This window comes from Nyctibius grandis, chromosome 12, assembly GCF_013368605.1.
Source record: "Nyctibius grandis isolate bNycGra1 chromosome 12, bNycGra1.pri, whole genome shotgun sequence".
NCBI classification, from domain to species: Eukaryota; Metazoa; Chordata; class Aves; order Nyctibiiformes; family Nyctibiidae; genus Nyctibius; species Nyctibius grandis.
In genome coordinates, this window is record NC_090669.1 from 2,267,429 (window position 1) to 2,295,297 (window position 27,869).

General features: G+C 60.2%; 3 protein-coding genes across 4 annotated transcripts; all 3 read right to left on the bottom strand.

Moving 5' to 3' along the window:
* Positions 1 to 414: 414 nt before the first annotated feature.
* On the bottom strand, positions 415 to 5,980 carry SLC38A7 (solute carrier family 38 member 7). 2 transcript variants are annotated; one of them, XM_068411305.1, is made up of 12 exons: positions 5,930 to 5,980; positions 4,869 to 5,308; positions 4,280 to 4,698; positions 3,859 to 4,057; positions 3,625 to 3,769; positions 2,724 to 2,822; positions 1,919 to 1,976; positions 1,675 to 1,789; positions 1,308 to 1,455; positions 1,025 to 1,224; positions 707 to 761; positions 415 to 613 (listed from the first exon to the last, which is right to left on the bottom strand). In XM_068411305.1, the coding sequence occupies exons 3-12, from the start codon at positions 4,544 to 4,546 to the stop codon at positions 511 to 513; spliced, it is 1,389 nt and encodes a 462-aa protein (XP_068267406.1). In that variant the 5' UTR covers positions 4,547 to 4,698; positions 4,869 to 5,308; positions 5,930 to 5,980; the 3' UTR covers positions 415 to 510. The 2 variants fall into 2 exon arrangements, with proteins under 2 accessions (XP_068267406.1, XP_068267405.1); XM_068411304.1 differs by lacking the exon at positions 4,869 to 5,308.
* Positions 5,981 to 7,248: 1,268 nt separating this feature from the next.
* Positions 7,249 to 18,711, bottom strand: GOT2 (glutamic-oxaloacetic transaminase 2). The gene is made up of 10 exons (XM_068410993.1): positions 18,564 to 18,711; positions 13,638 to 13,794; positions 12,438 to 12,566; positions 12,153 to 12,212; positions 11,870 to 12,031; positions 11,559 to 11,663; positions 10,507 to 10,657; positions 10,081 to 10,246; positions 8,878 to 9,028; positions 7,249 to 8,410 (listed from the first exon to the last, which is right to left on the bottom strand). The coding sequence occupies exons 1-10, from the start codon at positions 18,632 to 18,634 to the stop codon at positions 8,288 to 8,290; spliced, it is 1,275 nt and encodes a 424-aa protein (XP_068267094.1). The 5' UTR covers positions 18,635 to 18,711; the 3' UTR covers positions 7,249 to 8,287.
* A 1,906-nt stretch (positions 18,712 to 20,617) lies between these two features.
* Positions 20,618 to 27,061, bottom strand: CALB2 (calbindin 2). The gene is made up of 11 exons (XM_068411458.1): positions 26,971 to 27,061; positions 23,676 to 23,752; positions 23,398 to 23,487; positions 23,034 to 23,114; positions 22,136 to 22,192; positions 21,982 to 22,059; positions 21,791 to 21,846; positions 21,555 to 21,594; positions 21,397 to 21,450; positions 21,024 to 21,095; positions 20,618 to 20,765 (listed from the first exon to the last, which is right to left on the bottom strand). The coding sequence occupies exons 1-11, from the start codon at positions 27,059 to 27,061 to the stop codon at positions 20,649 to 20,651; spliced, it is 813 nt and encodes a 270-aa protein (XP_068267559.1). The 3' UTR covers positions 20,618 to 20,648.
* Between the last annotated feature and the right edge of the window lie 808 nt (positions 27,062 to 27,869).

The window sequence follows — 27,869 nt, forward strand, 5'->3', positions numbered from 1 at the left end:
TTCAAACACTGACACAGAAGAGGACTATGGGGACGTCGCCCTGCCTGATAAAACATGATTACTAGTTCCCTCTATGCAAGACACGCTGTCTCCCTCCAACGCTGGGAGAAGAAGGAGTTTAAGCTGTGGAGAGGAGCTCCACCAGCCCAGGGGTACACGGGTGAGAGCAGCATGCCTTCGCAAACCCCAACCACGACCCCTTCGTGGTGTCCAAGGTAGCGATGCCTACCCCAGAGGGGCAGAACGGGCTCGACCTGGACTACAGGTCCCCTTGTAGTGATGCTCTGGCTTCACCAGGGAGTCAGGGCTGAGAGGACAAGCCTGACTGCCTGGTACGTTAAGACGACAAGATAAAAACCACCGCAGGGCTCTTTCAGCCAAGCCCCAGATTACAACGCTCCTCTTGGATCTTCCCTACACGCCAACGTGTTTTCTCCCCGCTTCCCTTTGGTCCTAGGGGGAATGTGCATCCCCACAGCAGCAGCAGCGCGGTCCAGCCCGGAGGAGGAGTCAGGCTGTGAGGTCCACGAAGATGGCATTGGCGGTGGTCTGTCCGAAGATGAAGGCTCCGAGGGTGACCATGAACACCCCGTAGCTGACCTGGGCCCACCAGCTGCGGATGCAGGAGGACAGGGCATGTTTAGAGGGGACCTTCACCCCAATACCCACAGGGGAAGAGGGGGGAGAGGAAGCACGTTTGGGTTACCTGATTGCCCTGGTTTCTTGGATCTCAGAGAGCTTGGCTTGAATCAGGCAGAGCCCTGAAAGGCAAGGGTGGCAAATTAGACGCAGATAAGGACGGTCCCCTGGGGACTGAGCAGACACCCACAAGCCAGGGAGCCGCACTCCCCGTTATGGAGCAGAGAGTCCAGTCAGAATAGTTGGCTGCCGCCCGACCTCACGCCACACTTCTGTCCTTCCCTAAAGACCTCCTGGTTCCTGCATCTCCACCCCACTCCCTCCCTCTTCGAGACACAAGGCCAAGAGACCTCCACCAGCCCCTGAGCATCCCGGGATGCCCTACCTGGGAAGACGAAGATGAAGCAGGCGGCCAAGCCCCCAATGACAGAGATGACTTTGCCGATGTCGGGGATGAAGAGAGCCAGGAGGAGGGTCAGGAGGAACCAGCTGATGGTCTGAAGCAGGCGCCTCCTCCGCTCCCGAACCACGTCCTCCTCCACCGTCACCCCCGTGTAGCGGAGCCAGAGACCCTCCAAGACAGCCCTGTGGGCACAGACCCAGGGCAGGGGCGTTTTCCGTGCTGCCCCTCCTGCCCACACCAGCCCCTGCCTCCTCCCAGCGCTCACCGGCCACAGAAGTGCAGGATGGGGTAGGACGTCAGCACGCAGAGGATGATGAAGGCCCGGGCGAGGGCAACGGGGATGTCGTTGGAGGGGTAGGACAGCAAGATGTCCTGCTCCACGCTGGCTCCAAAGGTCAGGAAGCCGCAGACGCCTGCCAGAAAGGGAGCAGTCAGCGGGGGACGGGGACACAACTCCTGCACACGTGTTTGAGGGACCAGACTTGGATGGATATGGCACATGGCACAGGGGGTTAGATGGACTCCCCTCCCTTCCTGCTCTGTCCCTCTGCTGACCAGAGGGTCCCTGCCCTCCAGAAGCTCACAGCCCCTCCAGGGACTGTGCCACTCTCACACGGCATCCCCTCGCTTACCAGTGCCCGTGTAGACAAAGAGAGCGATCACCATGGCCGCCGTCACCACCGTCCCCCAGGTCTTCACCTCCGGCTGCTTCATGCTGTTAAAGACGGGCACGCTGCTCACGTGGCACTGCCGGGGACACGGAGAGAGAGCGGGGACACGCCATGGGCTGAGCCGGCCTCACGGGGAGCCACGCGGGATCTCACGCGTGATATCCCCGGGTCTGTCACTGGAGAAGGCTTCTTCTCGTGGCCTTACCTGGAACCCGAAGCAGATGGTGGGCATGGCGTTGAAGACAGCCGTCCAGGTGGAGGGGCTGGTGGGAGAGAAACACCCACCGGTCAGTCCAGGGCCCCCCGTACCCCCCACCCAGTGCCCCGGGGGTGCTCAGTGATGGGTTCTCTCCTCTGCTGACCTGCTCCCCCCCCCACAGTTACCATGTCCCCCCACCCAGGACGGTGCTTTTGCACTGAGCGAGGTTTTCCTGGGACCTGGCACTCCCTGCACACCTTTCACCGAGACAGAACCACACAAAAGTGAGGACTTAAAAAATAAAAGAATCAGTAAAAAATTAAGGATCTACTTGGGCAGTGCCCAAAACTGGTCTAAACTTTGCTCTGCCCTAAAATTCCCACTGGGTCCAGAAACGTCCCCACGCCGTGAGGGAGGGGACGAGCCACAGGGGCTGTGCTGGCCAAGGAAACAACCAACCTCACCCTAAAACAGACACAGCCCTGGTTGCTGGGTGAGCACAAGCACTGCATGGCGAACCCTGGGCCCGGCTGTGTGGGAGCTAAACGGCAATCAACGCTCCTCAAAACCTGCGATGGAGCCGTGGGGACCTCCAAGAGGGCTTTTTCCTCTCCTTCACCACCCGCTCCTCTAAAACATGCAAAGATGCAGCCCCTTGGGAGCTTCTGGCAGCAACATGCAATGTCCCCAGGCCCAGGGATGGGACTCGTGAAGGATTTGTCCCCAGCCTTTGCAGCCCTCGCTCCCGCAGCCCTGCCTGGCTCTGCAGTGCTGTGATGGCCACTGTCAGCATCAGGTCTCCTGCACTCACCTGGTGGGGATCTCCACAGGCACCAGCTCCTTGTCGGGCCAGATGTACTTGATGATAATGACCGCCGTGACGTACCAGGTGCCAATCACGCTTAGGGAGCTGCAAGAGGGGACAGGAGACGGTCAGCGTGCCGCCGCTCTGCTCTGTGAGGGTCTCCTCCCAGCCTGCCCAGCCCCGTCTTCCTCCCTGCACAGCCCAGGCCACCCCACTCCTTCCCATTGGGACCACTCCTGCTCCCCCTTCTCATGGGAATATGCCAGGCACTGTCACCCGCTGTCCCCAGAGCAGATCCTGCTGCACTCAGGGGCTGTCCTGTGCCGCTGCGAGTGGCAGACCTGCCAGCAAGGGGATGGGCTGGGTTTTGGGCAGGAGAAAGAGGCGAGTGTTAAAGAAGTGATGCTCCTTGGTAGCCCTGGTCTGGCTCCAGCAGCCAGGGGACACCAAGATGCAATCTGGTCTAGTGGAAGGTGTCCCTGCCCATGGCAGGGGGGTTGGAACTAGATGGTCTTTAAGGTCCCTTCCAACCCAAACCAGTCTGTGATTCTATGAAGATGCTTGGTGGAGCAGGGCTGGCCTGCAGAATGGGTGGCCAACTCCAAAGACAGGGGACATCGCAGATGAAAGCAGCTCTCCCCGCTACCTCCGGCAAGCAGAAGGGAGGGACACAAGCCCCAAAGTACAACACTGGGGCCGCACAGTGCTCAGCAGCTCCTCTGCTTCCCAGATGGGGAAACTGAGGCACGGGAAGCAGAAGGAAGAGATGTCCAACCCCTCAAGGACAAGCGGACAGATACAGCACTAGAATCACGGCGTTCTCACTGCTTGTCCCCTGGGACCACGCTGAGGTGGGTGCTGGCTGGCCCACCCCGGCTCCCAGCCCCGGCGGGCTCTCCCCACACACCTGGCGTATTTTTGGAAGCCGATCTCCTTGGGGATGGAGAGGGGCAGGATGAGGAGGAAGGCGGTGATGCTGATGGTGAACTTGCGGTCCGTGTACCAGCGGCTGCTCCCAGCTTCCTCGGGCTCCGTCACCAGAGCAGCAATGACTGTGGGGACAACCGGGGCGGTCAGGTTGTCCCCTTCCAGCCGCAGGGACAGCAACTAGTTATTTTTTCCCCCCGTGGAACACACTTACTCTTGTCCTCCTGGTCTCCGATGATGATGAGGAAAGCGATGCAGGTGCCAAAGGTGTAGACGGCGATGGCCACCTCGCACAGGACGCCGGGCACCTTCCCGCAGACGGCCCACACAACCTCCTGGTAGGTCCGCTCATTGCTGGCCTGTGAGCAGTACGCCAGGATGACCAAGCCTCCGATGATGAAGATCAACATGCACTGAGGTGGGGAAGAGACAGGGAGGGGACACTGAGGCAACAGTGTGCCGAGGTCCCCAAAGCACCCCAGGTAGCTATCCCCAAACACACTGAGGTGCACCTCGCTCAACGGGGTTCTTCCCAGGAGCCAGCTCCTCCCCGAGCGCCTTCTGGACTTCCACACATCCCCTCCATGCCCCCTCCCAGGGTGGGACAGGGGACTGTCCCTTCCCCACCCTCTCACCATCTGCAGCGCGATGCCCGCGGCCACGCCGCCGGCCATGCTGAAGGCAGCGGGGAAGTTGAGCAGCCCAGCCCCAAGGGCAGCGTTGACCACGATGAAGACGGCTCCCAAAGCCGACGTGGCCCCCAGACCGTTGCCTTGGCTCTCTCCGCTCTTCGGCACCGTCTCCACGCTGGGGCTCTGCAGGAGCCTGGCCCGCTCCCCGGCATCGGTGTTCCACTCCCAATCCTTGTAGTCGCTGTTGATGCTCCCGGTGCCCTGAGCCATCGTCCCTCCTAGGGTGGCACACGCCACCGTCCACGTCCCACTAGCGCTCCCGCACCTGGCTCAGCCGGCCGCCTCGAGGAGGGTCCTCTGCCCGTGCTGGCTCCATCAGGCAGGGAGGGCAGCGAAGGGGCAGGCTGGGACCGCAGCAGCTCCTAGAAGAGGGTGAAGAAGGACATTGTAAGTGTTAATTAAGGTATGTTAACAAGGGACAACATGGGCATCACGACAGGGGCACAGAGGAAATGAGTTCCCTGGGTCTCAGCTTGGGGTTCACAGCATGCAGGTGTCCTCATGCCAGCAGAGATACAGCAGGAGAACTCACCTCCTGTCCCCCAAAGCCAGGGTGAGGACACCGCTGCCGTTGGACAGGGGACTGAGCCCCGGCCGCGGGGCTGGGGAGCTGCAGTCTCACGGCAGGACTCGGGAGCCGCAGCCTCACGGCAGGACTCGCCTTTCTGCGGGCACGAGACCCAGCGTCACGGCTCGCTTCCTGATTTGAACCCCAACTCCTGCAAGCTCTGCAAGAGCCGCCCTGCACGTGCTCCTGGGTAAAGATCAAGGCTGGGCTCAACGGGAATGACCCGTGCACGCAGCAGACACGCCGTGTCACCAGGAAAAGCAGGACTGGCCCCTTCCAGTGCACTCCCACGGTGACCACTAGCACAAGATGTCTCCGAAGCTTTTGGACCTGAAGACCTGGTGTTTCCAGCACCGCAGCCTTTGGGGGTCGGACAGCCCAGATCTCACCCCAGTGCCTCCGAGCTGAAGGAGATCAACCCTCACAACCTGTCGGGGCTTCGCAGGGACCCACACAGCCAAGAGCAAACTCTTTTCAAGGGAAATCTTGGATGACATCTCCAGAGACCCTTCCTGACCAGCCCACCCCTTGCTTCTAGGCCGTTCAAACCCCGTGCTTGTGCAGGGAATCCTCTGCCAAGATTTACGGGGAAGAGGAAAAAAACCCTGCAGAGGTCTGCGCAAGGGAAGAAGAAAGGCAGCCCCCTCCCCCGGGGGCAGGTCCCGGGTCCCCAGGCCGGTGGGGCCGCTGGCACGCGTGGGGCCGGATAAGGAAGGGGCCGGTGCTTCTCCCACGGCCAGAGGATGCTGCTGCGGGGTGCCCGGCTGTCCCTTCACCCCAGGCAAAGCCACCACCGCCCGTGACAACCAGGGACCCCGAGAGCAGGCGCTTCTCCGAGGGGGACTCCGCAGCCCCACGGCCCCCCGTGGGCCCCGCCGCTGCCCCACGCCCGCCCCACCGAGGCCCGGGGCCGGTGACCGGCACCTCCCCTTTGCCGGCGATGTCCTGGGGCGGGGGGGACGCGACACGGCCCCAGCATTGGGCTCCCCCCGCCCCGGGTACCCCCGTGTCCCGGCCCCACTCACCGGGCGGTGGGAGCCCCGGCCCCGGCTGGGCTCGGCGGCGGCGCGGCGCCGGCACCGCCCTGCCCGCTGCACGCCGGGGCTTGTAGTCCGCCCCCGGCCCGCCCCGCCGCCCCCGCCCGCATCTCAGCCCCGGTAAACCGCGTCCATCCCCGGGGGGCAGCGGGCGAGGGGCTCCGCGCCTCGGGAAGCCCATCCCTGCCCGTCCCCAGCGCTCTGCAGCTGGACCCGGAGGGACCCCCAAGCCCGGAGCGGGAGCCAAGGCAGGGCTGTGCTCCGGCTCTGCTGCTGTGATAGCAGGGAGCAGTTGGCAGAAAGGCCTAACCCGGGGGAAAAGGGCTCTCTGCGAGCAGGAGAAGGCAGCTCCGGAGCCGGGGAGCACAGCGGGAGAGCCCACAGCACCCAGGGCACGGAAAGTGGGTTATTGCACAAGTGGGAGCGAGCGGCTGCGGGCACGGGGCCATGTAAACAACCGTCACCTCTGAGAGCGAACTGCTGGGGAGCAGTGAGAGGCTCCAGCCCTCTTCGGCCAGCGCAAGCAGCTCCTCTGCAGGCAAGTGCGGTGGCAGCGTGCCCTAGACAGGCCCGTCCCGGCTCCCAGGAGAAGATGGGTGCTGTGGGCAGGAAGGAGAAACGAGGACTGCTCTGCTAAACATCCTAAGATTAGGCTGGAGATCAGGGACAATTTCTTCCCCAAAAGGGTTGTCAAGCACTGGCACAGGCTGCCCAGGGCAGTGGTGGAGTCCCCATCCCTGGGGGGATTTAAAAGCCGTGTAGATGTGGTGCTGAGGGACATGGGTTAGTGGTGGGCTTGGCAGGGCTGGGTTAACAGTTGGACTCAATGGTCTTAAAGATCCTTTCCAACCAAAATAGTTCTATGATTCTATGATCCTGGCACGGCTGCCAAGGGGAAAGGTGCCCGTGGGTGGAGCAAGCTCACACAGACTCAGAAGTAACCCCCCAGGCCCACTGAGGGAGGCAGCTTTGCTTGCTGCAAGGAGAAACTCAATCGTGCTCCAGTGGCTGGGCAGAGGCACCCTTTGGGAACCCACGCTTGCCCCAGTGACACCCACGTTCAACCCCATCAGCTTCAATTTCAGCTTCATGACACAAACTCCTGCCCTGGGCAGCCTCAGCCCACACCCCCCAGTGCTCTTGGGGCACACAGGTGGGAACTGCCCTCTCTCTATGCGGGATCCTCAGGAGATCAGGGTTTCCCTGGCCATACCAGATCCCCTGTGCTGGCACGTCCCCAACAGGGAATATTTGGTGCAGGGAAGGGACAGGATCCAGCTGTACAATGACAGAAAGAAGCCCCCAGCTTGACACAGCCGTGTGCGTTTATTTCGATTAAAAATCAGAGTCCAGTAAGCCACAGGGCCTCAGGGACTCTCAGCGTAAGAGGACAGAATGTTTTTTGAGTTGTCAGCTCTCCGACTTCCCTCAGGATCTTTCCCTCCTGTCTTCTGGTGTCGCCAGAAATTTGGCTGAACAGAGGGACACCCCGCAGCCCCACGTGAGGGTGGACACAGCAGGGCCCCCTCTTGGCCCAGGGCTTTGGGACAGACACAGACTGCTCTGCAGGGAGGGCTGCTGGGGGTGGTACAGGGACGTGGAGAGGCAGAGACCAACACAGAGCAGTTGTCAGAGGAGCTTCTTAGTGGGGGTGAGAAATTGTTTCACCTCAGGGCACAGGAGCGAAGTCAGGAGAACCAGGCAGGTTTAGAGGAGTGAAACGTGTCCGCCCCACACCCCAGTGCCTCTGTGAACTACACCTGAAAGGAGATTCCCAGACGGAAAAAGCGAAGCCAACAATGGAGCAGCTTTTAGTAGTTACAAGTCCTCAGAGCTGGTTGTTTGAGGGCAGCTTTGGCACTGCCCAGCCCCAGGCTAGGAGGGTGAAGGAGGACGGAGCCTGCTGGCAGCAGGGACAGGCTGAGGAGGTGGCACCTGAGCAGCCCACCCACTCAGCCCACCCGGCTCCCCACCCGCTGCCGCTTGGGCCAGCGGCCAACAGCCTCCCAGAGCCTTCTCATGGAGAAACGAGCGTGGGGAAGCCTTTGGTGCCTACGCCGGTAGGATGGCAGCGCTAAGCATTTGCTTCCTCCAGTGGAGATGGGTGCTGGGCTGACAAAGGATGGAGAGCAGGGGAGAACGGCTGTGACGAGCGGGAGCCAGCAATCATGTCCCTGCTCCACAGCGCAGGGTGGTTTCCACTAGGTTTCTACAACTTATCTACAAGATACATTCAGCAGCGGTGTCAAGTGCTGTGGTTGGAAATATTCTGCTTGTTTCCTTTCCCTCCCCATCTTCGGCCGGTGGGGAAGGGAAGGCCACCAGCTCCAGGGCACGCCTTTGTCTTTACTTTGTGACTTGATGGATGGCATGAGCCAGGTAACCCACGTTGCCCGACGTAACTCCCGCCACAGAGATTCGCCCGTCCTTCGTCATATAGATGGAGAACTCCTTGATCAGCCTCTCCACCTGGGGTGAAAGAGCAGAGTTCAAACCGCAGGCCCACCTCCAGCTCTGCTAGCAGAGTGCACATTTACTCAGCTTGCTGGAAATGAAAGCAAACTGGGAGCCAGCAGACACGGCACCCCACTGCCTGCAGAGCCAGCAGCGCACGCTGCAAACCACGAGAGATGCTGCTCGGCTCTCAGGCAACGTGCAAACAACTGGAGATGTTCAGCTGGGAGAGTCACCTCACTTAAGCTGACCTTTAAGGTCACTCAGAGCAGCACCAAGTGACTGCTTCCTTTGACAGATAAGCAGGATATGTCTGCTTTCAACCTCCACAAGCACAGCAGGGAGCAGAGCAAGACCTGGGTCCTCATGATGCTCCAGTGCTGTAGGCCTGGAGGATGAACCACCCACAACAGCTCATTTTGGCAACATCTTCCTGCCAAGGACCACAAACGACACCCTGAGACCACCGGAACTGCGTTTACCTGCTCAGGCTTCAGCCCCGTGAAGCAGAACATGCCGATCTGGTCAGTGATGTGCTGCCAGTTGTGGGACGATCCCTCTTTCTTGAGGTTGGACACCAGCTGAGTCCGCATGCTGATGATCCGGTCGGCCATGCCCTTCACCTCCACGAGCCTGAGAAGCCAACGCAGGAACCGCTCAGAGCAGGGTTTGGATGCACCAGCACTGCTCCCCCCTCTCCCAACTACCAGCAATCAACCCTCTACACCTAGAAGGGCCTCACACCCAAAAACACAGGGGATGCAGCTGAGCAAAGACCAGAGCGTGAACCTGCAGCTCCAGCTGGGGAGCTGCTTCTTTCTCCTGGTGCCTGAAGGGGACTATTTATTTATTCCACAGCTGCTGGACACTACTACCAGAGTATCAGCATATCTCACTTTTGAAAGCCACGGGTGAGTGGGAGGCCTCAGGGCAGCACTGCCCAAACCCAGATAAAACAGTATCTGCAGATAAACAAAGTGTGCAGGGTATCTCCCAGCACAGGCAGACACCCCTGCCCCAAGGCAGCACAGCTAGGAGACGACTCTGCCGGGCCCCGCATCAGGCACAAGCGTCAGCCTGCCACAGGAACGCAGCGAGGCCACAGCACACTGCCAGCCTTTGTTCTGCCAGGCCAGCTGCCGGCAGGGACTCGACACCGAGGGGCTGGGAGAGCAGCACGGGCTGGTGCCAGGAAGCTGGCTTAGGGCACGAGGGCTGCATTCCTGGGTCTCATTCCTGGGGGGCTTACGCTTCCACTTCCCCCATGTGAGACATACTACGTGGCTACAATGCCTCAGGCAGTCTTTTCCACTCCTTGGACAGGCAGCTCCTGCAGCCCTCAGTCCTACGGGAGCTTTATCTCCTCTTTTACAGTGTTTTCTGACTTGGTATCACAAGTGAAACTCGTTTGTGTCAGGCTGGACCGATACCAGCTGATGCCAGGACACGAGCAGGGATTTCTCCAGAGGAAAGGAGTGGCACGTGGTTCTGACTGTACCCCTCAAGCTCAGAGCTGCCCACGCCAGCAGCAGGCAGTAAGCACAGCACAGGGCTGCCACAGAGAGACAGAATCACAGAGTCACAGAATCAATCAGGTTGGAAGAGCCCTCTGGGATCATCGAGTCCAACCATTGCCCTGACACCACCATGTCTCGCCATCGTGAGCGTTAGGGGTTCCCTCTTACCACTCCTTCCGCAGGTCAGGGGTGTTCAGGATGATAGAGGCGATGCGGGCTCCGTTCAGGGGTGGGTTGGAGTACATGGGGCGGATGAGGATCTTCAGCTGTGACTCGACCCTCTTGGCTTCCTCTGCGTCACTGCAGATCACCGTGAAGGCACCGGCGCGCTCTCCTGAAAAGAGGGGCAGTCAGGTCCCAACCTTGCATACCCAGGGCTGGGGCAGGACTTATCCAAACACCACGTAGCTTTAGTGGAGCCCTGTTTTCTAGAAGGGTCTCCACCAGCTCCCAGCGGGTTCTCTCCTGTGCCCCGATCAGCACTGCAGGATGAACGTAGGCAGCAGAAAGACACTGGCTGCTAAACCCCGGAGGCAGCGGGGCCCCCTCCAGCAGCCCGGATGAAACCGTCTCCACACCACCCGCCCTACTCACCGTACAGCCCCATGTTCTTGGCGTAGGACTGTGACAAGATGACGTTGATGCCCTGCTCAATGAAATACCGCACAGCCCAGGCATCCCGGTTGATGTCCCCACTGGCAAAGCCCTGGTAGGCCATGTCGAAGTACACGAGGAGGTTTCGTTTCTGCCAGCAAAGAGGGGAAGAGAGTGTGACAGGAGCTGAACACCCCTCCAGGGAGCAGGGCAGCAGGCTGAAAAGAGCCAGGCAGGCAGTGGCCTGCTCAACTGCAACTGTTCTCCTCCAGAAGTCAAGCCATTCCCCTTCGTTTGCCACAGCGAAGGCAGCCCAAAAACCACAGCTACCCACCACACATCAAAACAGCAGGTAAAGACCCTCCCAGTGCATTTATGGGATGTGCAGTCTGGCCCAGGAGGCAAAAGTGGATTCAGCAGTAATAAGTTATTCCATTTCAGTGTCTCCTGTATTATCAGTTTCCAGGAAATCCACCCAGGAACTCTCTAGGCAGGTGCCAACCCTTCCAATGCCTCCAGACAGATAACCCAGCCACGCTGCTCCTCGGTCAGGAGACCTGCAGCCATCCATAGGCCACAGAGGCCACTTTGATATCTACCAATTCCCAGGACACTACTAAGGTCAGGCTTCCACAAGCCAAATTTCACTTGCTACAGCTTGGGGGAGCGGCAGGGAGGAGGAGGAGAAGGATGAAGGAAGAACCTGCCCCTATCTGTTTCTAGCTGAAGCTTGCCAGGAGACACCATGCATGTGAAAGATCTTCCAGCATTTTTAATACACCAGCACTGGGAGCCCCTCTCCAGCTATCCCAGCTCACTCTTTCGACCCTGCTGCTCTCCTTTCAGGTCTCCCTACCCCAGCTTCCTGGGAAGGTGCCAGCAGAAAGTCTGACGGTCAGCTAGAAGCTTTACGGGTGCATTTGTCTGGTTCCTGTCTTCAGTACAGGAACACGACAGTCATCCTGGCCTCAGGGAAGGGAGTAACCTTTAGTGCAGTGAAGACCAGATGCCACCCCTGAAAGCCCAGAGATGTGGTTTTCCCAGGAACTCACCTTCACCACAGCCGCCAACTCCTTCCATTGCTCCTGCCGGGGATCCACCCCGGTGGGGTTGTGAGCACAAGCATGCAAGAGGATGATGCTCTTCTCTGGAATTTTCTAAGGAAGATGTTACAGAGAATGAATTATTAATGACATCTGAGCACTCTCCTCAGCAGCTGATATGGGACTCTTCCCCAGACAGCTCAGACAAGCTCTGCAAGGCCTTGATTTGATGCCTTCAGGCATCATATTTAGGCTAAAGCAAGATGATCACGCATCTCCCCACATCTCCTCCCTGCTTCCAGGCACGAAAGGCAACTCACAGAAATGTCATCCATGGCTCCAGAGAAGTCAAGGCTGCACGTCTTGGGGTCGTAGTAGCGGTAAGCCTGAAGCTGCAGGCCAGCATCACGGAAAATGGGGGTGTGATTGCCCCAGGATGGTTTGGGTAGGTACACATCACGGCTAGGCTTGAAGAACCGTTGCTGGTCAAGAGAAAGACAGTGTGTTCAAACACCTTGAACAGATTCAAGCAGTTAGAAAACCCCAAAGATTCAGCTCTGCTCAAAAGATGTCTTTTCCTTCCCCTACTGGCCATGGACTCACCAAAAAGTTGGCTCCGACTCGCAGAGATCCAGTCCCAGAAATACCCTGCACAGTGACATACTGCAAGGGCAGAAACAAATACGTGAGTCTGAGCAGCCACGGTACGACACAGGGAACAGCCCTGTCACCACATCAGCATTAGCAGAAGCACACCCCAACAGGGACATGGGGCTGGAGGGGACCACGTGGGTCAGCAACTCCAGCTGCAGGGAAAGGAGCTGGGACCCCTGGCAAGGTGATTTCCCCTCCTGCTGCCCACCCCCTGCTTCCCAGCCCGCTCCTTACCCTGCCGCTCTTGAAAGCCTCGCTGTTTTCACCCAGAGCCAGCTGTGCGGATGCCCGGGTGAAATCCGCTAGCCCTGCAATGGGCAAGTACTCCTTGTCCATCTTCTGGGATGCTATCATGGCCTCCGCCTAGGAAAGAGGACACACATTCAGCAAGGAAGGCATCACCGTGGAGAAGATGGTGGACAGCTCAAGGTTGCTTCTCTTCACATTCATTCACTCAAGAAGGGCAAAGGCTGGTTTACAGGAGTTTCCCTTCAGAGATCAGGGCTCATTCAAAGCCAGGGCAGCAGCAAACATTTCAGGTGACTGCTTTTACGACGGGGCAAGGTGCCCAGTGGCCACCAGAGCCCTCAGTGGGTGCCAGCATCAGTACAGCAGAGCCAGGAAACCCAGAGGAGAACACCACATCCAGCCTGTTACAAGTCAGCGCTGCTGCTTGAGGACACACATTTCTGTGCCTGAGCAGGAATTGTCCTGTAACTTGACTGTTACTGAAAGGCAGAGATTGTGTCCCCACAGGGAGACACCCCCAAACCAGGTAGGGCAGCAAGCCCTTTGCAGCACCTCCTCATGCCGGGAGCGTTACTGAGCTAGATGGAGCAGGTTAAAAAACAACCCAGGATGAGAAACATGGGCAACGCATCCTCCCTACACCAAGGAGACCAGCCAGTCCATACGTGTGTCGGCTGACAGCTATTTAACAGCCTATTTCTACGCTTACAGCCCTGAAAGGCTCCGTAATCCCCTCAAGGGCGGTGTCCACATCCAGCTCCCTGGGCTGGAGTTTCAGACTGGCTTAGGGAGAAACTGGCAACAAGGGCTCAGCAGAATTTCTAAGACTAATCCGTTCAGGGGACAACGTCAGCTCTTTCCTCCCTGTGTGGGCTGGCCCAGGGAACGTCAGCCTTGAAGTTCAGAGGACAGCTGGGCTGGAGGGCTCCTGGAAGCCAGCAATGAATTAGATTTACCTGGATGGCAGCAGGACACGTGTTCCCTGTTTTATCCCCTACTACTTAACAACCGGCTCTGTTGTGTCTCAAAAGCATTAGTGCTAATGCTAAGGAAGACATCCAGGAACACTGTCCTGCTCTGTTAGACACAAAGCTTGCTCTAAGGACCAACAAACCTTGCCCAGAGGCCTTCCTCCTCCCTGACTCCCCCCAGGGCACCCTGCCCAGCAGCCAGCACCAGGCTCACCTTGCGAACGCAGTTCAGGACGTACGGCTTCCCGTTGTCGTCCCGGTACGCCCCTACACCCAGGTTCATCTTCTTGGAGTTGGTGTCACGCTTGAAAGCTTCTGTCACCCCCAGGATGGGGTCGGGGGGACCCATCTCCACATGGGACCACCATGAGCTGAAGGGAAAAAAGAAAAAAAAAGCAGCTAAGAATTAGGCTTGAGAACTGGGCAGGGACGTGCACCAACATGGCTAGAGAGAAAACCTCAAGGGAAATCTTGTCTTCAAACCCCTGGAAAAGGTACAATCAGTGGTAAGAGAACTATCCAGGGGGAAAAAAACTCGACTCCTTTATGCTCCATGATCTGGCATTGCATTTTACGTTGCAGAATGGGCAAAGAGCCTCAGTTCACTGTGGCTGAAGATAACTGTCCCCCTCCAAGTCATTAATGCACAGAAATGGCCCTGCTTTCCTTACGTGCTGACACCAGAAAGGCCCCAGGAAACAAGCCTCTCGGGCTCTGGCCAAGTGCCATCTCTCCACAGCCTACAGGTGGGATCACGTAGGTTAGTCCCCTCCAGGAACCTCGGCCAGACCCAGGCAATTGCACGAAGCACGAATACGGAGCCTCTTCCAAACTCCTGGAAGGGATCTTGTGCATGAAAACTGATCTGCTTTTCCCACAACGCTGGCTGACCTAACGAAGGTATTTCCCTTCCCTGCCCTACAAACTCTGCCTTGCTTGAAGAGGGATGTCGTAGCCAAATGCTGTTCTCCTGGAAATCACGGAGGACTCTTTCTTCCCAGCGTGACAAGCCCCGATGTGAAGGCCCCTTCCCTTGCTGCCAAGCACGAAACCTCCCTGCGCCAGGAGGAGCTTTGTGCCCTACTCTACAAACCACCTGCCTCTGCCCTGTTGGCAGGACATCCTGAAGACGCAGAGGCTCTCTTAATGTCAAGGGCAGACCAGACCACGCTATAAAAAGAAACCCGTTATTCTCTCTTTGGCCACAGCCTCTGCCCCATCCCACATCCAGGCTTTGCAGACCCGTAGACAGCACAAGAGAAGTGGCGTGGTGGTTTTTAACCTGCCTGGCAGAGGGCTACGGCTGTAACGGCCCCCTCCTGAAGACAGGATTACTAAAGACGAGGACTCCACGCAGCTCTGAGCATCCTGACTCACAGCATCACTTACCCAGACCCCTGAGCTGGCTGGGAGACAAAACATGCAGCATAAAGTAGCCTGGGTTTATCTCCTCTGGAGTAGGATTCAGTCTGGATTGCTAAAGGAGAAGCTCTCAGCTAATTCTGCCACATATCAGCTTTACAAAGCTTTGCAGCCTGGGGAAGGCTGCCTCCCAACACAGGAATGCTGCCCTGGGGCTGGATCCTGCCCCAAGCAACGCAGGCAGCCTGGAGCCATGCTGGGCCAGCCAGACCCGCTGCTGTGCTCTGTGGTGACAGGTACAGCTCAGCTGAAGGCAGCGGGGCCGGGTGGGTTAAGGTAGCTCTAACACCAACTGCAGAGCAGCAGAACTCACCAAATCATCTTCCCCCTCCACTCTGTCCCTCTTTTGGGTCCTTTTAGACCAGTTCAGTCACTACATAAACATACTTTGCACTTAGCATGTGTATGCAGCCTGCATCTCAATGGAGCCCCAAACATCATTTGCCCTCCTCAGACCCAACTGCTCCTCCCCACCAGTACAGCATTTCCAAATAAAACGCCTCCGTTCCTCCTCTTGTCAGGCTCTGCGGAAAAAAGGGCAGCAAACACCTACGGGGCAGAGCCCAGTTTAGAAATGGAAGATGTGCTTAGCATTTTCTAGACCACTAACAAGGCTTAATTACCTGTTAAGTACAGGATCAACTTAGAAAGGCGGGTGAGTCAGTCATGCCAGCAACACACCCCCTCCAGAGGGGGCTCGGGCTGCAGCCGGTGGGGAAGGAGCAGCGTGGGGAGCCAACCTGAGCAGGACACGCCGAGGGGGCTGTCGGGGCAAAAACTGCTTTGGAAAACCTCTCCTGACGCCCTCCTGGCAATGGAGGGGTGGGGGAAGATGGAATTCTGCTGGGCTTTTCACCAGGAGGCTTTACAGCGTTTTGGGTGGTTAGGTCCCGATCCTGCAAACACTTAAGCAGGTCACTGGGCTCTACTAGTGCTGCAATTAAGGCTGATCCTGGGGGCATTTACCTAAGCTGCAGCACTCTGCAGAATTCAGTACTTCCTTTCTGAGCCGCTCTTTCTACCAGCTTAAGGCACTGAACGGTGGGTTTAGGACTGATTTTCCCGTTCTCAGGCTGAAGGTTTTCGGGTGAAGGCTGAAGACAGACTCCTGTGCTGTTTCCAGGGAGGTGAGCTTGCAGGGAGACAGGAGAAAAATGTCCAGGCTGAGCTGTCCAAACACATCAGGATACCCGAGGTATCACAGACGCAAAGCTTTCTAGACAGGGGTTTGGGAGATCTCCTAGGGATCCGAGGGCACAAGCCCTAACGCACCGCTACCCCGTGTTACCGTAACGCTGCCTTCTCTGCGCTGCGTTATGTTTTATTTTGAGCAATCAAAAGAGCATTGGTCTGCAGTAAAGGTCAAAGCTATAAACTGCACATCTTCTCTGCCAGGCTGGAGGTATTTCGGTGCGGAAAACTAAACGAAGGTAAGTTTAATCCGGGGTTGAACTACCTGAGGGATACCTGATGTAAGGCAAAGAAAGCACGTTCTCCAGCTACAGGACTTGACATAGGCGGCCTGAGTTAGAGTTTAGATGCTGAGCAGCCCTGGTATTCAAGTAGTCTCCGTATTCTTCAGCCTGGCTGGTCTTCTGAGCTGGTTTAATACACAGCTGTGAGCACAGTGTGACAGATGGGACAGAGAGAAGGTAGGAAAACGCATGAGGAACTGCATGAACCAGCAACACCTTTCAAAAATGTACGTGGAGCTTACGGCCCGAGCTGCACGGACCTAAGAGCACGCTCATGGACAAAAGCCAAGCCCAGAAAGCAAGTTTTCCTGTAGGTAAGCAAGCGTTCACAAGCCCAGGGAAGGTTTCCATTGTGAAGAGGCCAGTTCATGCTCCCCGAGGTACAGCCAAGGGACACACTGGATTTCAACACCTCTGCCAAAGTCCCTACAGCAGCTCTGCAAGCCAGAGCAGAGCAGAGGGGCCAACGGCGACAGGCACTGCTGTAGCAAATATTTACACAAGAACAATGCCAACAGGCTGCTCTGGCTACTACGGTCCTTTCAAGCCACAAGCTTCCCACCAAGAGAAGCATTTAAAATAGCTGTCTGGTGATCCATCAGAGCAGCAGACCGAGTTATTACCTCCATTAGCATTTGTGTGCCACGGGAGCCATTGGAACCATTTCATATCTCTCCATCTCTGTCCTGATTTCAGAAAGACCGTACCCAGCACAGAGCAATCGGCTCCGAGCACCACGTGAAGTTGCTCAAGATAAGGAAACAGAACACTGCTAATCACTGCCTGGCATCCCCTGTCGCGGGACTGGGGAACAACCAGGGGCTGTGCACAAAGGCTCCTTACTTACAAGAGATGGTCTGCGTCCCTTTTAGGTGACCTAGATTCAATTTGGGAATTTATAGTTTGCTGTGTAACAAGCTTGAGAAAAGCAACGCTATTGCCAGCGGGTTTGCATACCTTTCACAAGCCTGCTACAGTCCAGGGGCAGAAAACACAAGTTCTAGCTACCTGCTGCTCCATACCTGCTGAGAAGAGCCAGACTGCCTCAGAAGAAGCACGGGCTGGGAGCATTTGTCTCACAAGGCAGCGAGGGGCTGTGCCAGACAGAACAGGGTTAATCAATATCTAATAGCCGCCTTTATCTGCTGGAATGGGGAAATACAACAACCCCACTGCTTTCCTGCTCTGGCAAGGGCTGGCAGCTGATCCTTAAAGCTTCCCAAGGCAGCACGGGCCAGGAGTCAAAGGGCTCAGGGAGGCAGCAAGGCCGTGCCCACATTCCTCTGCACGCTCTGCTTCTCGGCCGCCTGGTCACGGCGGTGTTCCCAGCCAGCGCCCTGTGGCTCTCAGGTCAGCTGAGCCTTGTGGAGCTGCACTGGGCTCCTCGCAGGGCTCCAGCTGCACCCCGTGTCCTCCCATCCACCCCTCTGCTGGCTTCTGAGGCCGCGGAGTCCGGAGCTGCCAGCGCAGAACTGCCCCTCACAGGCCCTCCCTCGCTCCCACCCGAAGGCACGGCTCTAGCGCGGGCAGCACCGCACACGGGCAGCACCACCCCAGCCCCGTTCCACGGTGCGCAGGGTCCCTGCAGACCCACTACACAGCGCACGATTCCCAGGCCCATTTCACGCCGCACGGCATCCCTTGGTCTCACTGCGAGGTGCGTGATGGGGAGCAGCGCTCCAGCCCCAGCGCACGGGGTCCCCCCGGCCCCATTTCTCAGTGCACAGGGTCCCCCCCCGGCCCCGTTACACGATGCACAGGGTCCCCCCGGCCCCGTTACACGATGCACAGGGTCTCCCCCCGGCCCCATTTCTCATGCACAGGGTCCCCCCGGCCCCATTTCTCGGTGCGCAGGGTCCCCCCGGCCCCATTTCTCGGTGCACAGGGTCCCCCCGGCCCCGTTGTGCACGCGCACACCGCCCCGCCGCGCGCCCACGCGCCCTCCACGGCGGCTCCCCAAGGGCAGGCCGGAGGCGCCGGGCCCGGCCGCAGCCAATCAGAGCGCGCCTCGCCGCGTGCCCCAGCCAATCCGCGCCCCGTCCCCCCTGGCAACCCCTTTCCCCACCGCGGCCTCACCGGCGGCGCCTACGGGCTCCGCGGAGGGACGCGCTTCCTCCGCGCGAAGGGCCCGCAGCCCCCCGCCCGCCCCGTCCCGCCTCGCAGCGGCCCCCGGCACCGCGCTCGCCGCGGCGGCAAAGCGCCTCCGCCGGCACCCAGGGGCTGAGCCGCCCCTCAGCCCTCACCTGGCGCGGGGGGCGGCGGCGGCGGCGAGGCGCGGGGCGGCGAGGAGCCGGCGGGTGTGCAGGAGAGCCATGGCGGCGGCGGCGGCGGCGAGGGGACGGGCGGGCTGGCGAGCGGACACCTCACACCGCGGCCGCCGGCCTCCCGCCCCGCCCCGCGCATGCGCCGCGCCGGCACCCGCCCCCTGGCGGCCGGGAGGTCTCGCTGCAGCCGCGCCGCCCGCCCGATCCTCCTCTCTACTGGGGTACGGACGGCTCGACCGGGCCGCACTGGGCTGTACTGGGCCGTACTGGGCCATCTTGTACCAGGCTGCACTGGGCTGTACTGGGACGTAGAGGTCCGTACTGCACCATACTAGGCTGTACAGCGCTGTACTGGGCTGTGCGTAGCTGTATAGGGCTGTACAGCACCATACGGGGCCATACAGGGCTGTACAGGGCGGTATTGGACCACGCTGGGCTGTACTGGGCCACACTGGGCTGTCCTGAGCCATACAGGGCTGTACTGCAGCGTACTGGGCTGCACAGGGCTGTACTGGGCCATACTGGGCTGCATTTGGCCATATGGGGCGATACAGGGCTATGCAGGACTGTATTGGGCCATACTGGGCTGTATGGCACTGTACTTGGCCATATAGAACTGTACTGCGCAGTACTGGGCTTCATGGAGCCATACTGGGCTGTACAGGACTGTAGTGGGCCATATGGGGCTGTACAGGTCTGTACAGGGCTGTATTGGGCCATACTGGGCTGTATGGGGCTGTACTTGGCTGTATAGGACTGCACTGCACCATACTAGGCTGTACAGCGCTGTACTGGGCTGTGTGTAGCTGTATAGGGCTGTACAGCACCATACGGGGCCATAGAGGGCTGTACAGGGCGGTATTGGGCCATGCTGGGCTATACTGAGCCATACAGGACTGTACTGCAGCGTACTGGGCTGCACAGGGCTGTACTGGGCCATATGGAGCCATACAGGGCTGTACTGGGCCATACTGAGCTGCATTTGGCCATACGGGGTGGTACAGGGCTGTGCAGGACTGTATTGGGCCATACTGGGCTGTATGGGGCTGTACTTGGCCGTATAGAACTGTACTGCGCAGTACTGGGCTGTATGGAGCCATACTGGGCTGTACAGGACTGTAGTGGGCCATATGGGGCTGTACAGGTCTGTACAGGGCTGTATTGGCCCATATTGGGCTGTATGGGGCTGCACTTGTCTGTATAGGACTGCACTGCACCATACTGGGCTATACAGAGCCTTACTGGGCCATACAGGACTGTACTGCACTGTACTGGGCTGTACAGGGCTGCGCTGGGCTGCGCTGAGCCATAATGGGCCATACAGGACTGCACTGCACCATAACGGGCTGTACTGGGCTGTACTGCATCATACTGGGCTGTACAGGTTTGTACAGTGTTATACTGGGCTGTACAAGATTGTACTGGGCTGTACATGGCCATATAGGACTGTACTGGACCATACAGGCCTGTATAGGGTTGTATAGGGCCATACTGGGCTGTACAGGATTGTACTGGGCTGTACATGGCCATATAGGACTGTACTGGACCATACTGGCCTGTATAGGGTTGTATAGGGCCATACTGGGCTGTACAGGATTGTACTGGTCTGTACATGGCCATATAGGTCTGTACTGGACTGTACTGGGCTCCAGCAGCCGTGTCCCCGGTGGTGTTGGGGTCGGTCCCACCTCTCCCTGCCACCCCCCAGCCCCCCGTGGGCCCGGGTTTGAGCAGTACTTGAATTTATTTTGTAAACTGGTCTTTGGTAAACGATACAAACTCAAGAAGAGACCGAACGAACGCAAACAGACACATCCCCCCCCCCCGAAAAAACATAATTAAACTAACGAGGTGGGTGGGGTAAAAGAAAATTAAGAATTTTTCCCGCCCCTGAGGTGGGATTTTAATGATCTACAGCGAATTCAAGAGCTTCTGGGGGGGTACGGGGTGGGGGCGGTGGGCGCTGAGCGGGGCGCTCAGCGCCCACCGCCCCCACCCCGTGCCCCCCTCACCGATGAATTTTTGGGGGGAAGGAGCGTGGGGTTGGGGTTTTGGGGGGGGCTCCTACATGGGGGGCTCGTTGCAGAGCACCATCTCCAGTTCCTTCCGGTAGAGTTTGCCCCCGTCCGAGAGGTTCATGATGCTCTTCCTATAGTTGGTGAGTTGCTGGATGTTCATCTCCTGCAAGGAATTGGGGGGGGGGCGATGGGGTTGGGTGCCCCATTCCTCCCTCGGGGGATGGGGGCACCCCCTAAGCTGCGACACCCCCTCCCCAGCTCCAGCGCAGCCTCCTGTGGGGACTGTGTTGTCACCTGGACCAGCAGCTCTCCAGTGGAGCGTGGACACAAGGGGTGGGAGATGATGGTGGGAGAGGGGAGGAGGTATTTGGGGGGCGAGGGGGGGTTCTGGGGGGGTACCCAGGCTCTGTCCCCCACTTACTTTCTTATTCTTCTCATACAGGTCTTTCAAAAGCGCGTCCAGCTCGTTCTCATCAATGAAGCCACTGCCGTCCTGGAGAACCAAGGAGGGACATCAGCAGGACACGAGCCCCACGAGCCCCCACCCACGGGTGCGGGGGGGGCACCCCCAGCCCCTTCCCCAGCACAGCCAGGGCTAAACCCAGCGCTCGCACCCCAAAGCAGAGCAGGGAATCGACTCAACCAAAACCACGTGGCTTTAGGTTATAATTTTTTTTACTGATTTATATTTTTTTACTGATTTATATTTCTTTTTACTGCTTTATATTTTTTTTCACTAATTTATATTTTTTTCACTAATTTATATTTTTGGGGGCAGTTTCCCGGCTCCTCACCTTGTCGTAGAAGGCGAAGATGGCGTTGAACTCCTCCGAGGACAGCTTCATCCCCTGGGCGAGCGGCAAGGTGTGAGGGAGGGGACGGAGGCACAAGCAAGGAACAGGAATGGGGTTGAGGTTTTATTTATTTAATTTTTAATTTATTTTTATTTTACCTGAAACTTCAGAAGGAAGTTTTCTTGCACAGGCAAAAGTCTGAAAAACAACAAGGGTGGGGGTGAGCTGGAAGCAGCCAGGAAAAGACACTTTTTTTTTAACCCAAAATGACTTTTCGCTCAGGAACACAAAGAAATTAAAGAGGAAAACTCTTTTCCTCGGCGGCTGGAGCAGACCCTTCCTCGACGCGAGTGTTTCGGGCTGTACCTCCCTCCTCCCCACTAACGTTCCTCACCGGGACATCTCCGAGAGGCCCAGCTTCCCGTCGCCGTTCATGTCAAACATCCGCAGCTGTGGGGACACAAGCAGCACCCGGTCACCCATCGCCGCCTCTTCCTCCTCCTCCTCCTCCTCCTCCTCCCCTCCTTCCCACCCGCCGTGGGGTGGTGAGACCCCCCTGGGGCCCAGCCCCGAGGTCCCACTCACGATGGTCTGCGTGTACTCCTGCAGCTTGGGCTCGTCGTAGGGCCGGTTCGCCTTCTTCAGCAGGTCTGACAAGAAGCCCTGGAAGCAGAGGGCTTTGCTGGCTGTCCTCGTCCCCGGCTGTCCCGCCTCAGCCCACCCCGCGCCCGCAGCCCACCTTGAGCTCGTTGGCTTCGATGTACCCGCTGCGGTCCGTGTCGTACCTGCGCCAAGCCTGCCAAGCAGCCGCCGCGGAGGTTAGCGTGGGCTGGCGTCCCCCCCCTTTCCCCCCCAACACGTGCGTACCCCCAGAGCCCCCCGCTTGGGGCATCCCCCACCAATGGGGTCATCTCACGGCTCATGGTGGCCTCACGCTCTCCCTTGGACGCTCTCACATCCAGCCCCGTGCCAAGAGTTCAGGCGCTATTATCCTCACCCCGGTGTGTGATGCCAGGCTTTAATATTTGATTGCTTCCCCCAATTAAACAATATCACCCCCCCCAATTAAACAATATCACCCCCCCCGATGCCAAGGGTGCTCCTCTTTCAGCCATCGCCTCCACCTTGGCTCTATTTTCCAAGCACAAGCTCTCCCTGCCCCGGGATGCTGCACATCCTCCTCCACCCCCAGCCACATTTCGATCCCCATCAGCAATTTCTCTCCCGCCCCGTGGACGGGTTCACCCCATGCAAGGGCACGGCGAGGTTTTGGGGTGGCCCAGAGCAGCGTGGGCTGCTTCAGCACATCCCTTGAGTGCTAAGGACCAACCACCCCGGAGTGGGAATTTACAGGAACAGCTCCAAATCCCCGCGGGTCACCTCACCTGGAGAGCGGGTCGAGGTGCCTGGCTGCCCTGAGAGGTGCTCAAGGGGTGCTGAGAACTGGGGAAACTCACCACAATCCCGCTCTCCCCCCAAACCAGCACCGCCTCCCAACGCTGAGCTAAAGCCAAGAGTTTGGGGGACACCGGGGCGGGGGTTTGGGCAATGCCACCTCCCAGTTGTTTCCCCACGGTGGAGCTGGGCACCGGGGACCGAATCCCGTGGGGAGCCCCGGCCCAGCTGGCCCCGCTCACCTCCATGAACTCCGAGCTGGAGCCCACGTGCTGCCGGAAACACAGCAGGAAATTCTCCTCCGTGGGCAGGATCTGGGCCAGCTGCGGGGGACAGGAGGATCAGGGGGGGACAGGAGGATCAGGGGGGGACAGTGAGCATCCTGGGGTGGAGGACCACAAGCACCCCAGGGGGAGGACCACGAGCACCCTGGGGATGAAGGACCACGAGCATCTGGGGTGAAGGACCGCGAGCATCTGGGGTGAAGGACCGCGAGCATCCCGGGGGGGAAGGACCGCGAGCACCCCGGGGGGGGGAAGGACCCTGAGCACCCTGGGGGGAAGGACCGCGAGCACCCTGGGGATCCTCAGGCCCAGCACCGCTCACCTCCGCCATCTCGATTTTGCCGTCAGCGTTTTTGTCGTACTTGCGCATGAATTCCTTCATCTTGTCACCCAAGTTGTCGTTCTTGGAGTCCTGCCAGCAAGGAGAAGGGATGGGATGGAAGTCTTTAACCCCCTTCCCTGCACCAGTGTCCCCCGCTTCCCTCACCGCTGGGAGCTGCCCCGGTCCTGCTCGTCGGTGCCGTTCCCAAACGGGGCTGACGTGAGCCTGAACCCTGGGGCAGGGGGGAAAGGGGGAGCAGAACCAGGAGAGGCCCTTACCACACCCGCCCCCTTCCTCGCGCTTTCCAGCTCCTGGAAGAAGTTTTCCAGCTCTTTGCCTTCGATGTAGCCATTTCCTAAGGAAGGGGAAAAAAAATATGCAATAAGACCCCCTGCCCTGGTGTCAGAGGGCAGGAGGCGAGGGAGGGATGCTCCCGGGGACGCAGCGCTTGTCCGAGGCGACTGTGGCAGCAACAAAACGCCAGCCGATGCCGAGTGCCACACAAACCCGGCGACGCCTGAATTTGCAGCAAGCCAGAGCCCCCCGTGTTGTAGCCTGGAGCAGGGGCATAGCCCCAGGCTTGTCCCCTGCACCCGCTTGTAGGGCGTGGGGGGCTTTGTCCCCATCCCCATCGCCGGGGGCTTTGTCCCCGTCCCAGCGTCTGCTGCATTTTCTGCATCCGCTGCTGTTACCGGGTGGTTTAATGAACCCTCCCCGTCCTGCCCGAGCATCCCCCAGCTGGGACTGTCCCCTCCCAGCCCACCGCGGGGGCCAGCGAGGGCAAATGGGGAGCAGAGACGAGGCACCCGGCACAGCATCACCTGCCCCGGGCGCAGGATCAGCCCCAGGATAGGGTCAGCCCAGTGCCAGCCTCCGAGGTGGCCGGGGACTCAGAAAGGCCCCTGTCCCCTGTACTCCCCACCCGTCGCTGCCAATATCTGTGCCAAGATGTGGTTCCTGCAGAGCCCGGGGTACCCACAGCCCTTCCCCGCTTGCGGGATGCTCCCGGCTCAGCCAGGACCCAACCGTGCGTCGCTCCCACAGCACCTGCCCTCGGTGGCTTCGAGGGGGTGACCGGTGTGCCCCGAAGCAGCAGGGACGTGCTACAGCTGGGGGACCGCAGCGAGGACACCAGCTCCGCAGTGCTGCCACCACCCTGCCCGAAATCCTCCCTCCCACCAACAGCCGGGCACAGCTGGGGGACGCTGCCCTTTCCTCCGACGTGCCTGTCTGAGGGACAGCCAGGGCTCTTCCTTGGGGGCATCCCCCACAAAACCCCCTCCCCACGGCAGCCCCCGCAGGGCCGGACCGCGGCGCCCTGCTCCGCGCCGCCTTCGGCCTCAGCACCCGCGGGCTCCCAGGCGGCATCTTCTCCCCGCTGCACCACGGCGGCTGGGAACGCCCCATCCCCATCCCTGCTGGAAGCACCTGGAAAAGCCCCAGGGCACCTTCCTCGCCGATGGCCACATCCCGACGGACGAGCAGCATCCCTCCCAGGAGGGGACAAGGGGCTGGGGCTGTGGCGGGGTGCCGGTGGGAGCTGCCGAGGGGCTCGGCTTTCCACTGCCCTTCCCAGGGGCTTTGCTTTTGCGGGTGTGGGAGAGCCCCAAGCTCCTTTGGATTCAGTTGGAAAAAAACAATCAGCAAGAGTTTTGAGTCGGGAAAAAGAATAACGCCAAGAAAAGCCACGGCTGGTAGCTTGGTTTCCCCCAAGCAGCAGCTTGGACGGGTCCGATCCGTGTCCGCAGAGCGGCAGGGTGCAGAGTGGCACCGAAAATCCCCTCCGGAGAGCCACGGCCGGCCCGTGCGGCTGCACCTCGGAGCCTCCTTGTGCTGCAGAGCCACGGGACAGCCATGGCTGGCACCGCGAGGACATCAGAGACACCCAAGGGGACAGCTCCAGGGCGTGAGGAGCCTTAAGGGGAAGCAGGTTAAAGCCCCACTGGAGGGTTTTCAGGGCAGGGAAGGGCTTGGGCAAGAGCCCCGTCCGCAGGGGGATGAACCCCAGGTCCCTCCACCACCCATGGGCAGAGGGAGGCGGCCGGGGCTGTTGGAGCTCCCACCCGGTGTGGCCGAGCATCGTTCTCGTCAAGGCCACCATGTCCCCCACCGCTCGCGTCCCTCCTCTCCCGGGCACCCGCCGCGCCGCAGCCCGACAGCCGTGCCCTGCGCGGGGCCCAGCGGCACCCCGTGTTTTGGGGAGGGGGAGCACACCCAAGGGCGCAGCGGGGTGGCAGCCAGACACCCACACCAGGAGCTGCCCGGTCCCACTGGGTGCCACCATTCCACCGCCCCAGTGCCAGCTCCAGCGGTGACAGGGACAGCCGTGCCCGTGTCCCCCGGGGCTGCGGGGGCTGTGGAGGGGCCCCGACGGTGTTGCCAGGAGGGCACCCGGCACTGGCTGAGCTCCGGCTCCAGCAGTGCAGCCGGGGACGCTGCGTGACGCAGTTCCCAGGAGGGTTTCGGTCCCCAAACCTCCTCCCAGGGACGGGAGACCTGGGGAATGGCAAGTGCTTGCCCTGGGCCACTCTCCCCAACGGGCTGAGCCTCCTTCACTGCACCCCGGTGCTGAAATCAACTATTTTCCCACCAAAATGATGCTGCTTTTTGCATTCCCCCCTGCCTTTTTGGGGCTGGCAGCGACGGGGACCAGGGTGGCATGGCCAGCTGGGACGCCGTAGGGAGGTGACATCCCCGTTGGGGACACAGCTGCTGCCACAGCATCCCCGGGGAAAGGTTTTGTGGGACTGGGGAGCAGACGGGGAGAGACTGAGTGCTCCAGCCATGGAGGGGCCATTCCTCACCCCGCTCTGGGCAAAGGACACCCCGTCTGTCACCCCCCCACCTCCAGGGCAAGGGGGTGGCCCTGGGGCCAGGCTGGTGGCCATGGTGCCCCCCAAACTGTCAGGCAACCCAGGTGCCGAGGATGGGCCACTGCGGAGGCAGGGGATGGAGGGGGCAGAGGGTGGGCACGGGGCAAGGGTTTCCTGGGAGGGGGCACCCTGGGAAGGACAGGACCCCCCGGCCAGCACCCAGAGGTGACACCAGCACCCAGAGATGACACCAGCCCTGTACAAACCCCAACTCTTGGGGGACCCAGCACCCACAAAGGGATGCGCAAAGGAGACCTGGGCACCCCCAGGGCTCAACGTCCCATGGGCTGGGGGCTCCCGGCAGGGTCCGGGGCTGGGCGTCCCCATCCTTCCCCGACGGGGACGTCCTGGGGGGCTCCCGGATCGACTCCCTGATGCCGGAGCTCTCCCCGACGGCGCTGTGCTCCGGGGGCTCGCTCTCATCCCGGGCGTCTCCGTTATCCCGGGGGTGGCTCCGTTATCCCGGGGGGGGCTCCATCATCCCGGGGGGGCTCCGTCGCCCCTGGTACTCCCCGTTTTCCCCGGGCAGCGGCGGCGGGGGTTCTCCCTCCTCCTCCGGGCTCCCCCCGACGGGATGCCCGGGGACTCTCCGTCGTCCCCCCCCTCCCGCCCCGCGCTCCCGGGGATGCTCAGCCCGGTGCCCTCCCCGCCGGTGTTGGGGGGGGTGTGACTGCGGGTCCCCCCGCGCCCCGGGACTGACCGTCCGCGTCGAAGTGCCGCCAGACGTCGAGGAACTGGGAGGCGGTGAGCTCGGCCAGGTGCAGGTGCGGGGCCCGCTGCGGGCCGGCCATGTCCCGCTGCCGCCGCCGCCGCCGCTGCCGCCGCCGCCCGCCCGCCGCCGCCTTTTATACCCGCCGCCGCCGGCGCCTCCCGCCGCCGCCAGGGGGCGCCTCTGCCCCGGGACACCGGCCGGGCAAGGGGCGGGGGGGGGACACCGGCACAGGGAGGGGGGGACCGGGACAGGGACACCGGGACTGCGGGGGAGGACAAACACTGGGACACCGGCACACCCGGACACCGGCACGTCGGGACACCGGTATATCGGGACACCGGCACAGCAGGACCGGCGGGGGCAGCGCTGGGCACCGCGGGGGGCAGCCCGCGCCGCTTGTCCCTGCCTTGTCACCTGCCCCTGCCCTATGTCACCTGTCCTGCTTGATGTCACCTATCCCTGCCCCACCACCTACCCCTGCCCTATGTCATCTACCTCTGCTCCATGCCACCTACCCCCACCCCGTCCCACCTATCCCTGCCCTATATCACCCAGCCCTGCCCCATGTCACCTACCCTTGCTCTGTGCCACCTAACCCTGTCCCATGTCACCTATCCCTATCCTGTGTCACCTGCCCTGCATTGTGTCACCTAGCCCTGCCCCGTGCCACCTACCCCTGCCCCGTGCCGTCTATCCCTGTCCTATGTCACCTGCCCTGTCTGATGTCACCTCCTCCTGCCCCATCACCTACCCCTGCCCTATGTCATCCAGCCCTGCACCATGTCACCTACCCCTGACCCATGTCACTTACCCTGCCCTATGCCATCCACCCCGTTCTATGTCACCTACCCCTACCCCATCACCTACCCCTGCTCTATGTCTCCTGC

Excerpts from the sequence above, each read along its gene's own strand:
- SLC38A7 (XM_068411304.1), bottom strand. The coding sequence starts at position 4,546 with ATGGCTCAGGGCACCGGGAGCATCAACAGCGACTACAAGGATTGGGAG. Across the intron at positions 3,770-3,858 it reads CGGAGACCAGGAGGACAAGA|TCATTGCTGCTCTGGTGACG; the intron begins GTAAGTGTGTTC and ends TTGTCCCCACAG. Across the intron at positions 1,225-1,307 it reads ATCCTGCACTTCTGTGGCCG|GGCTGTCTTGGAGGGTCTCT; the intron begins GTGAGCGCTGGG and ends CTGTGCCCACAG.
- GOT2 (XM_068410993.1), bottom strand. The coding sequence starts at position 18,634 with ATGGCTCTCCTGCACACCCGCCGGCTCCTCGCCGCCCCGCGCCTCGCC. Across the intron at positions 13,795-18,563 it reads GCCGCCGCCCCCCGCGCCAG|CTCATGGTGGTCCCATGTGG; the intron begins GTGAGGGCTGAG and ends TTTTCCCTTCAG. Across the intron at positions 10,658-11,558 it reads AGTTGGCGGCTGTGGTGAAG|AAACGAAACCTCCTCGTGTA; the intron begins GTGAGTTCCTGG and ends CTTTGCTGGCAG.
- CALB2 (XM_068411458.1), bottom strand. The coding sequence starts at position 27,061 with ATGGCCGGCCCGCAGCGGGCCCCGCACCTGCACCTGGCCGAGCTCACC. Across the intron at positions 23,753-26,970 it reads GCGGCACTTCGACGCGGACG|GAAATGGCTACATCGAAGGC; the intron begins GTCAGTCCCGGG and ends CCCCTTCCTTAG. Across the intron at positions 21,096-21,396 it reads TCTTCGCCTTCTACGACAAG|GACGGCAGTGGCTTCATTGA; the intron begins GTGAGGAGCCGG and ends TTGGTTCTCCAG.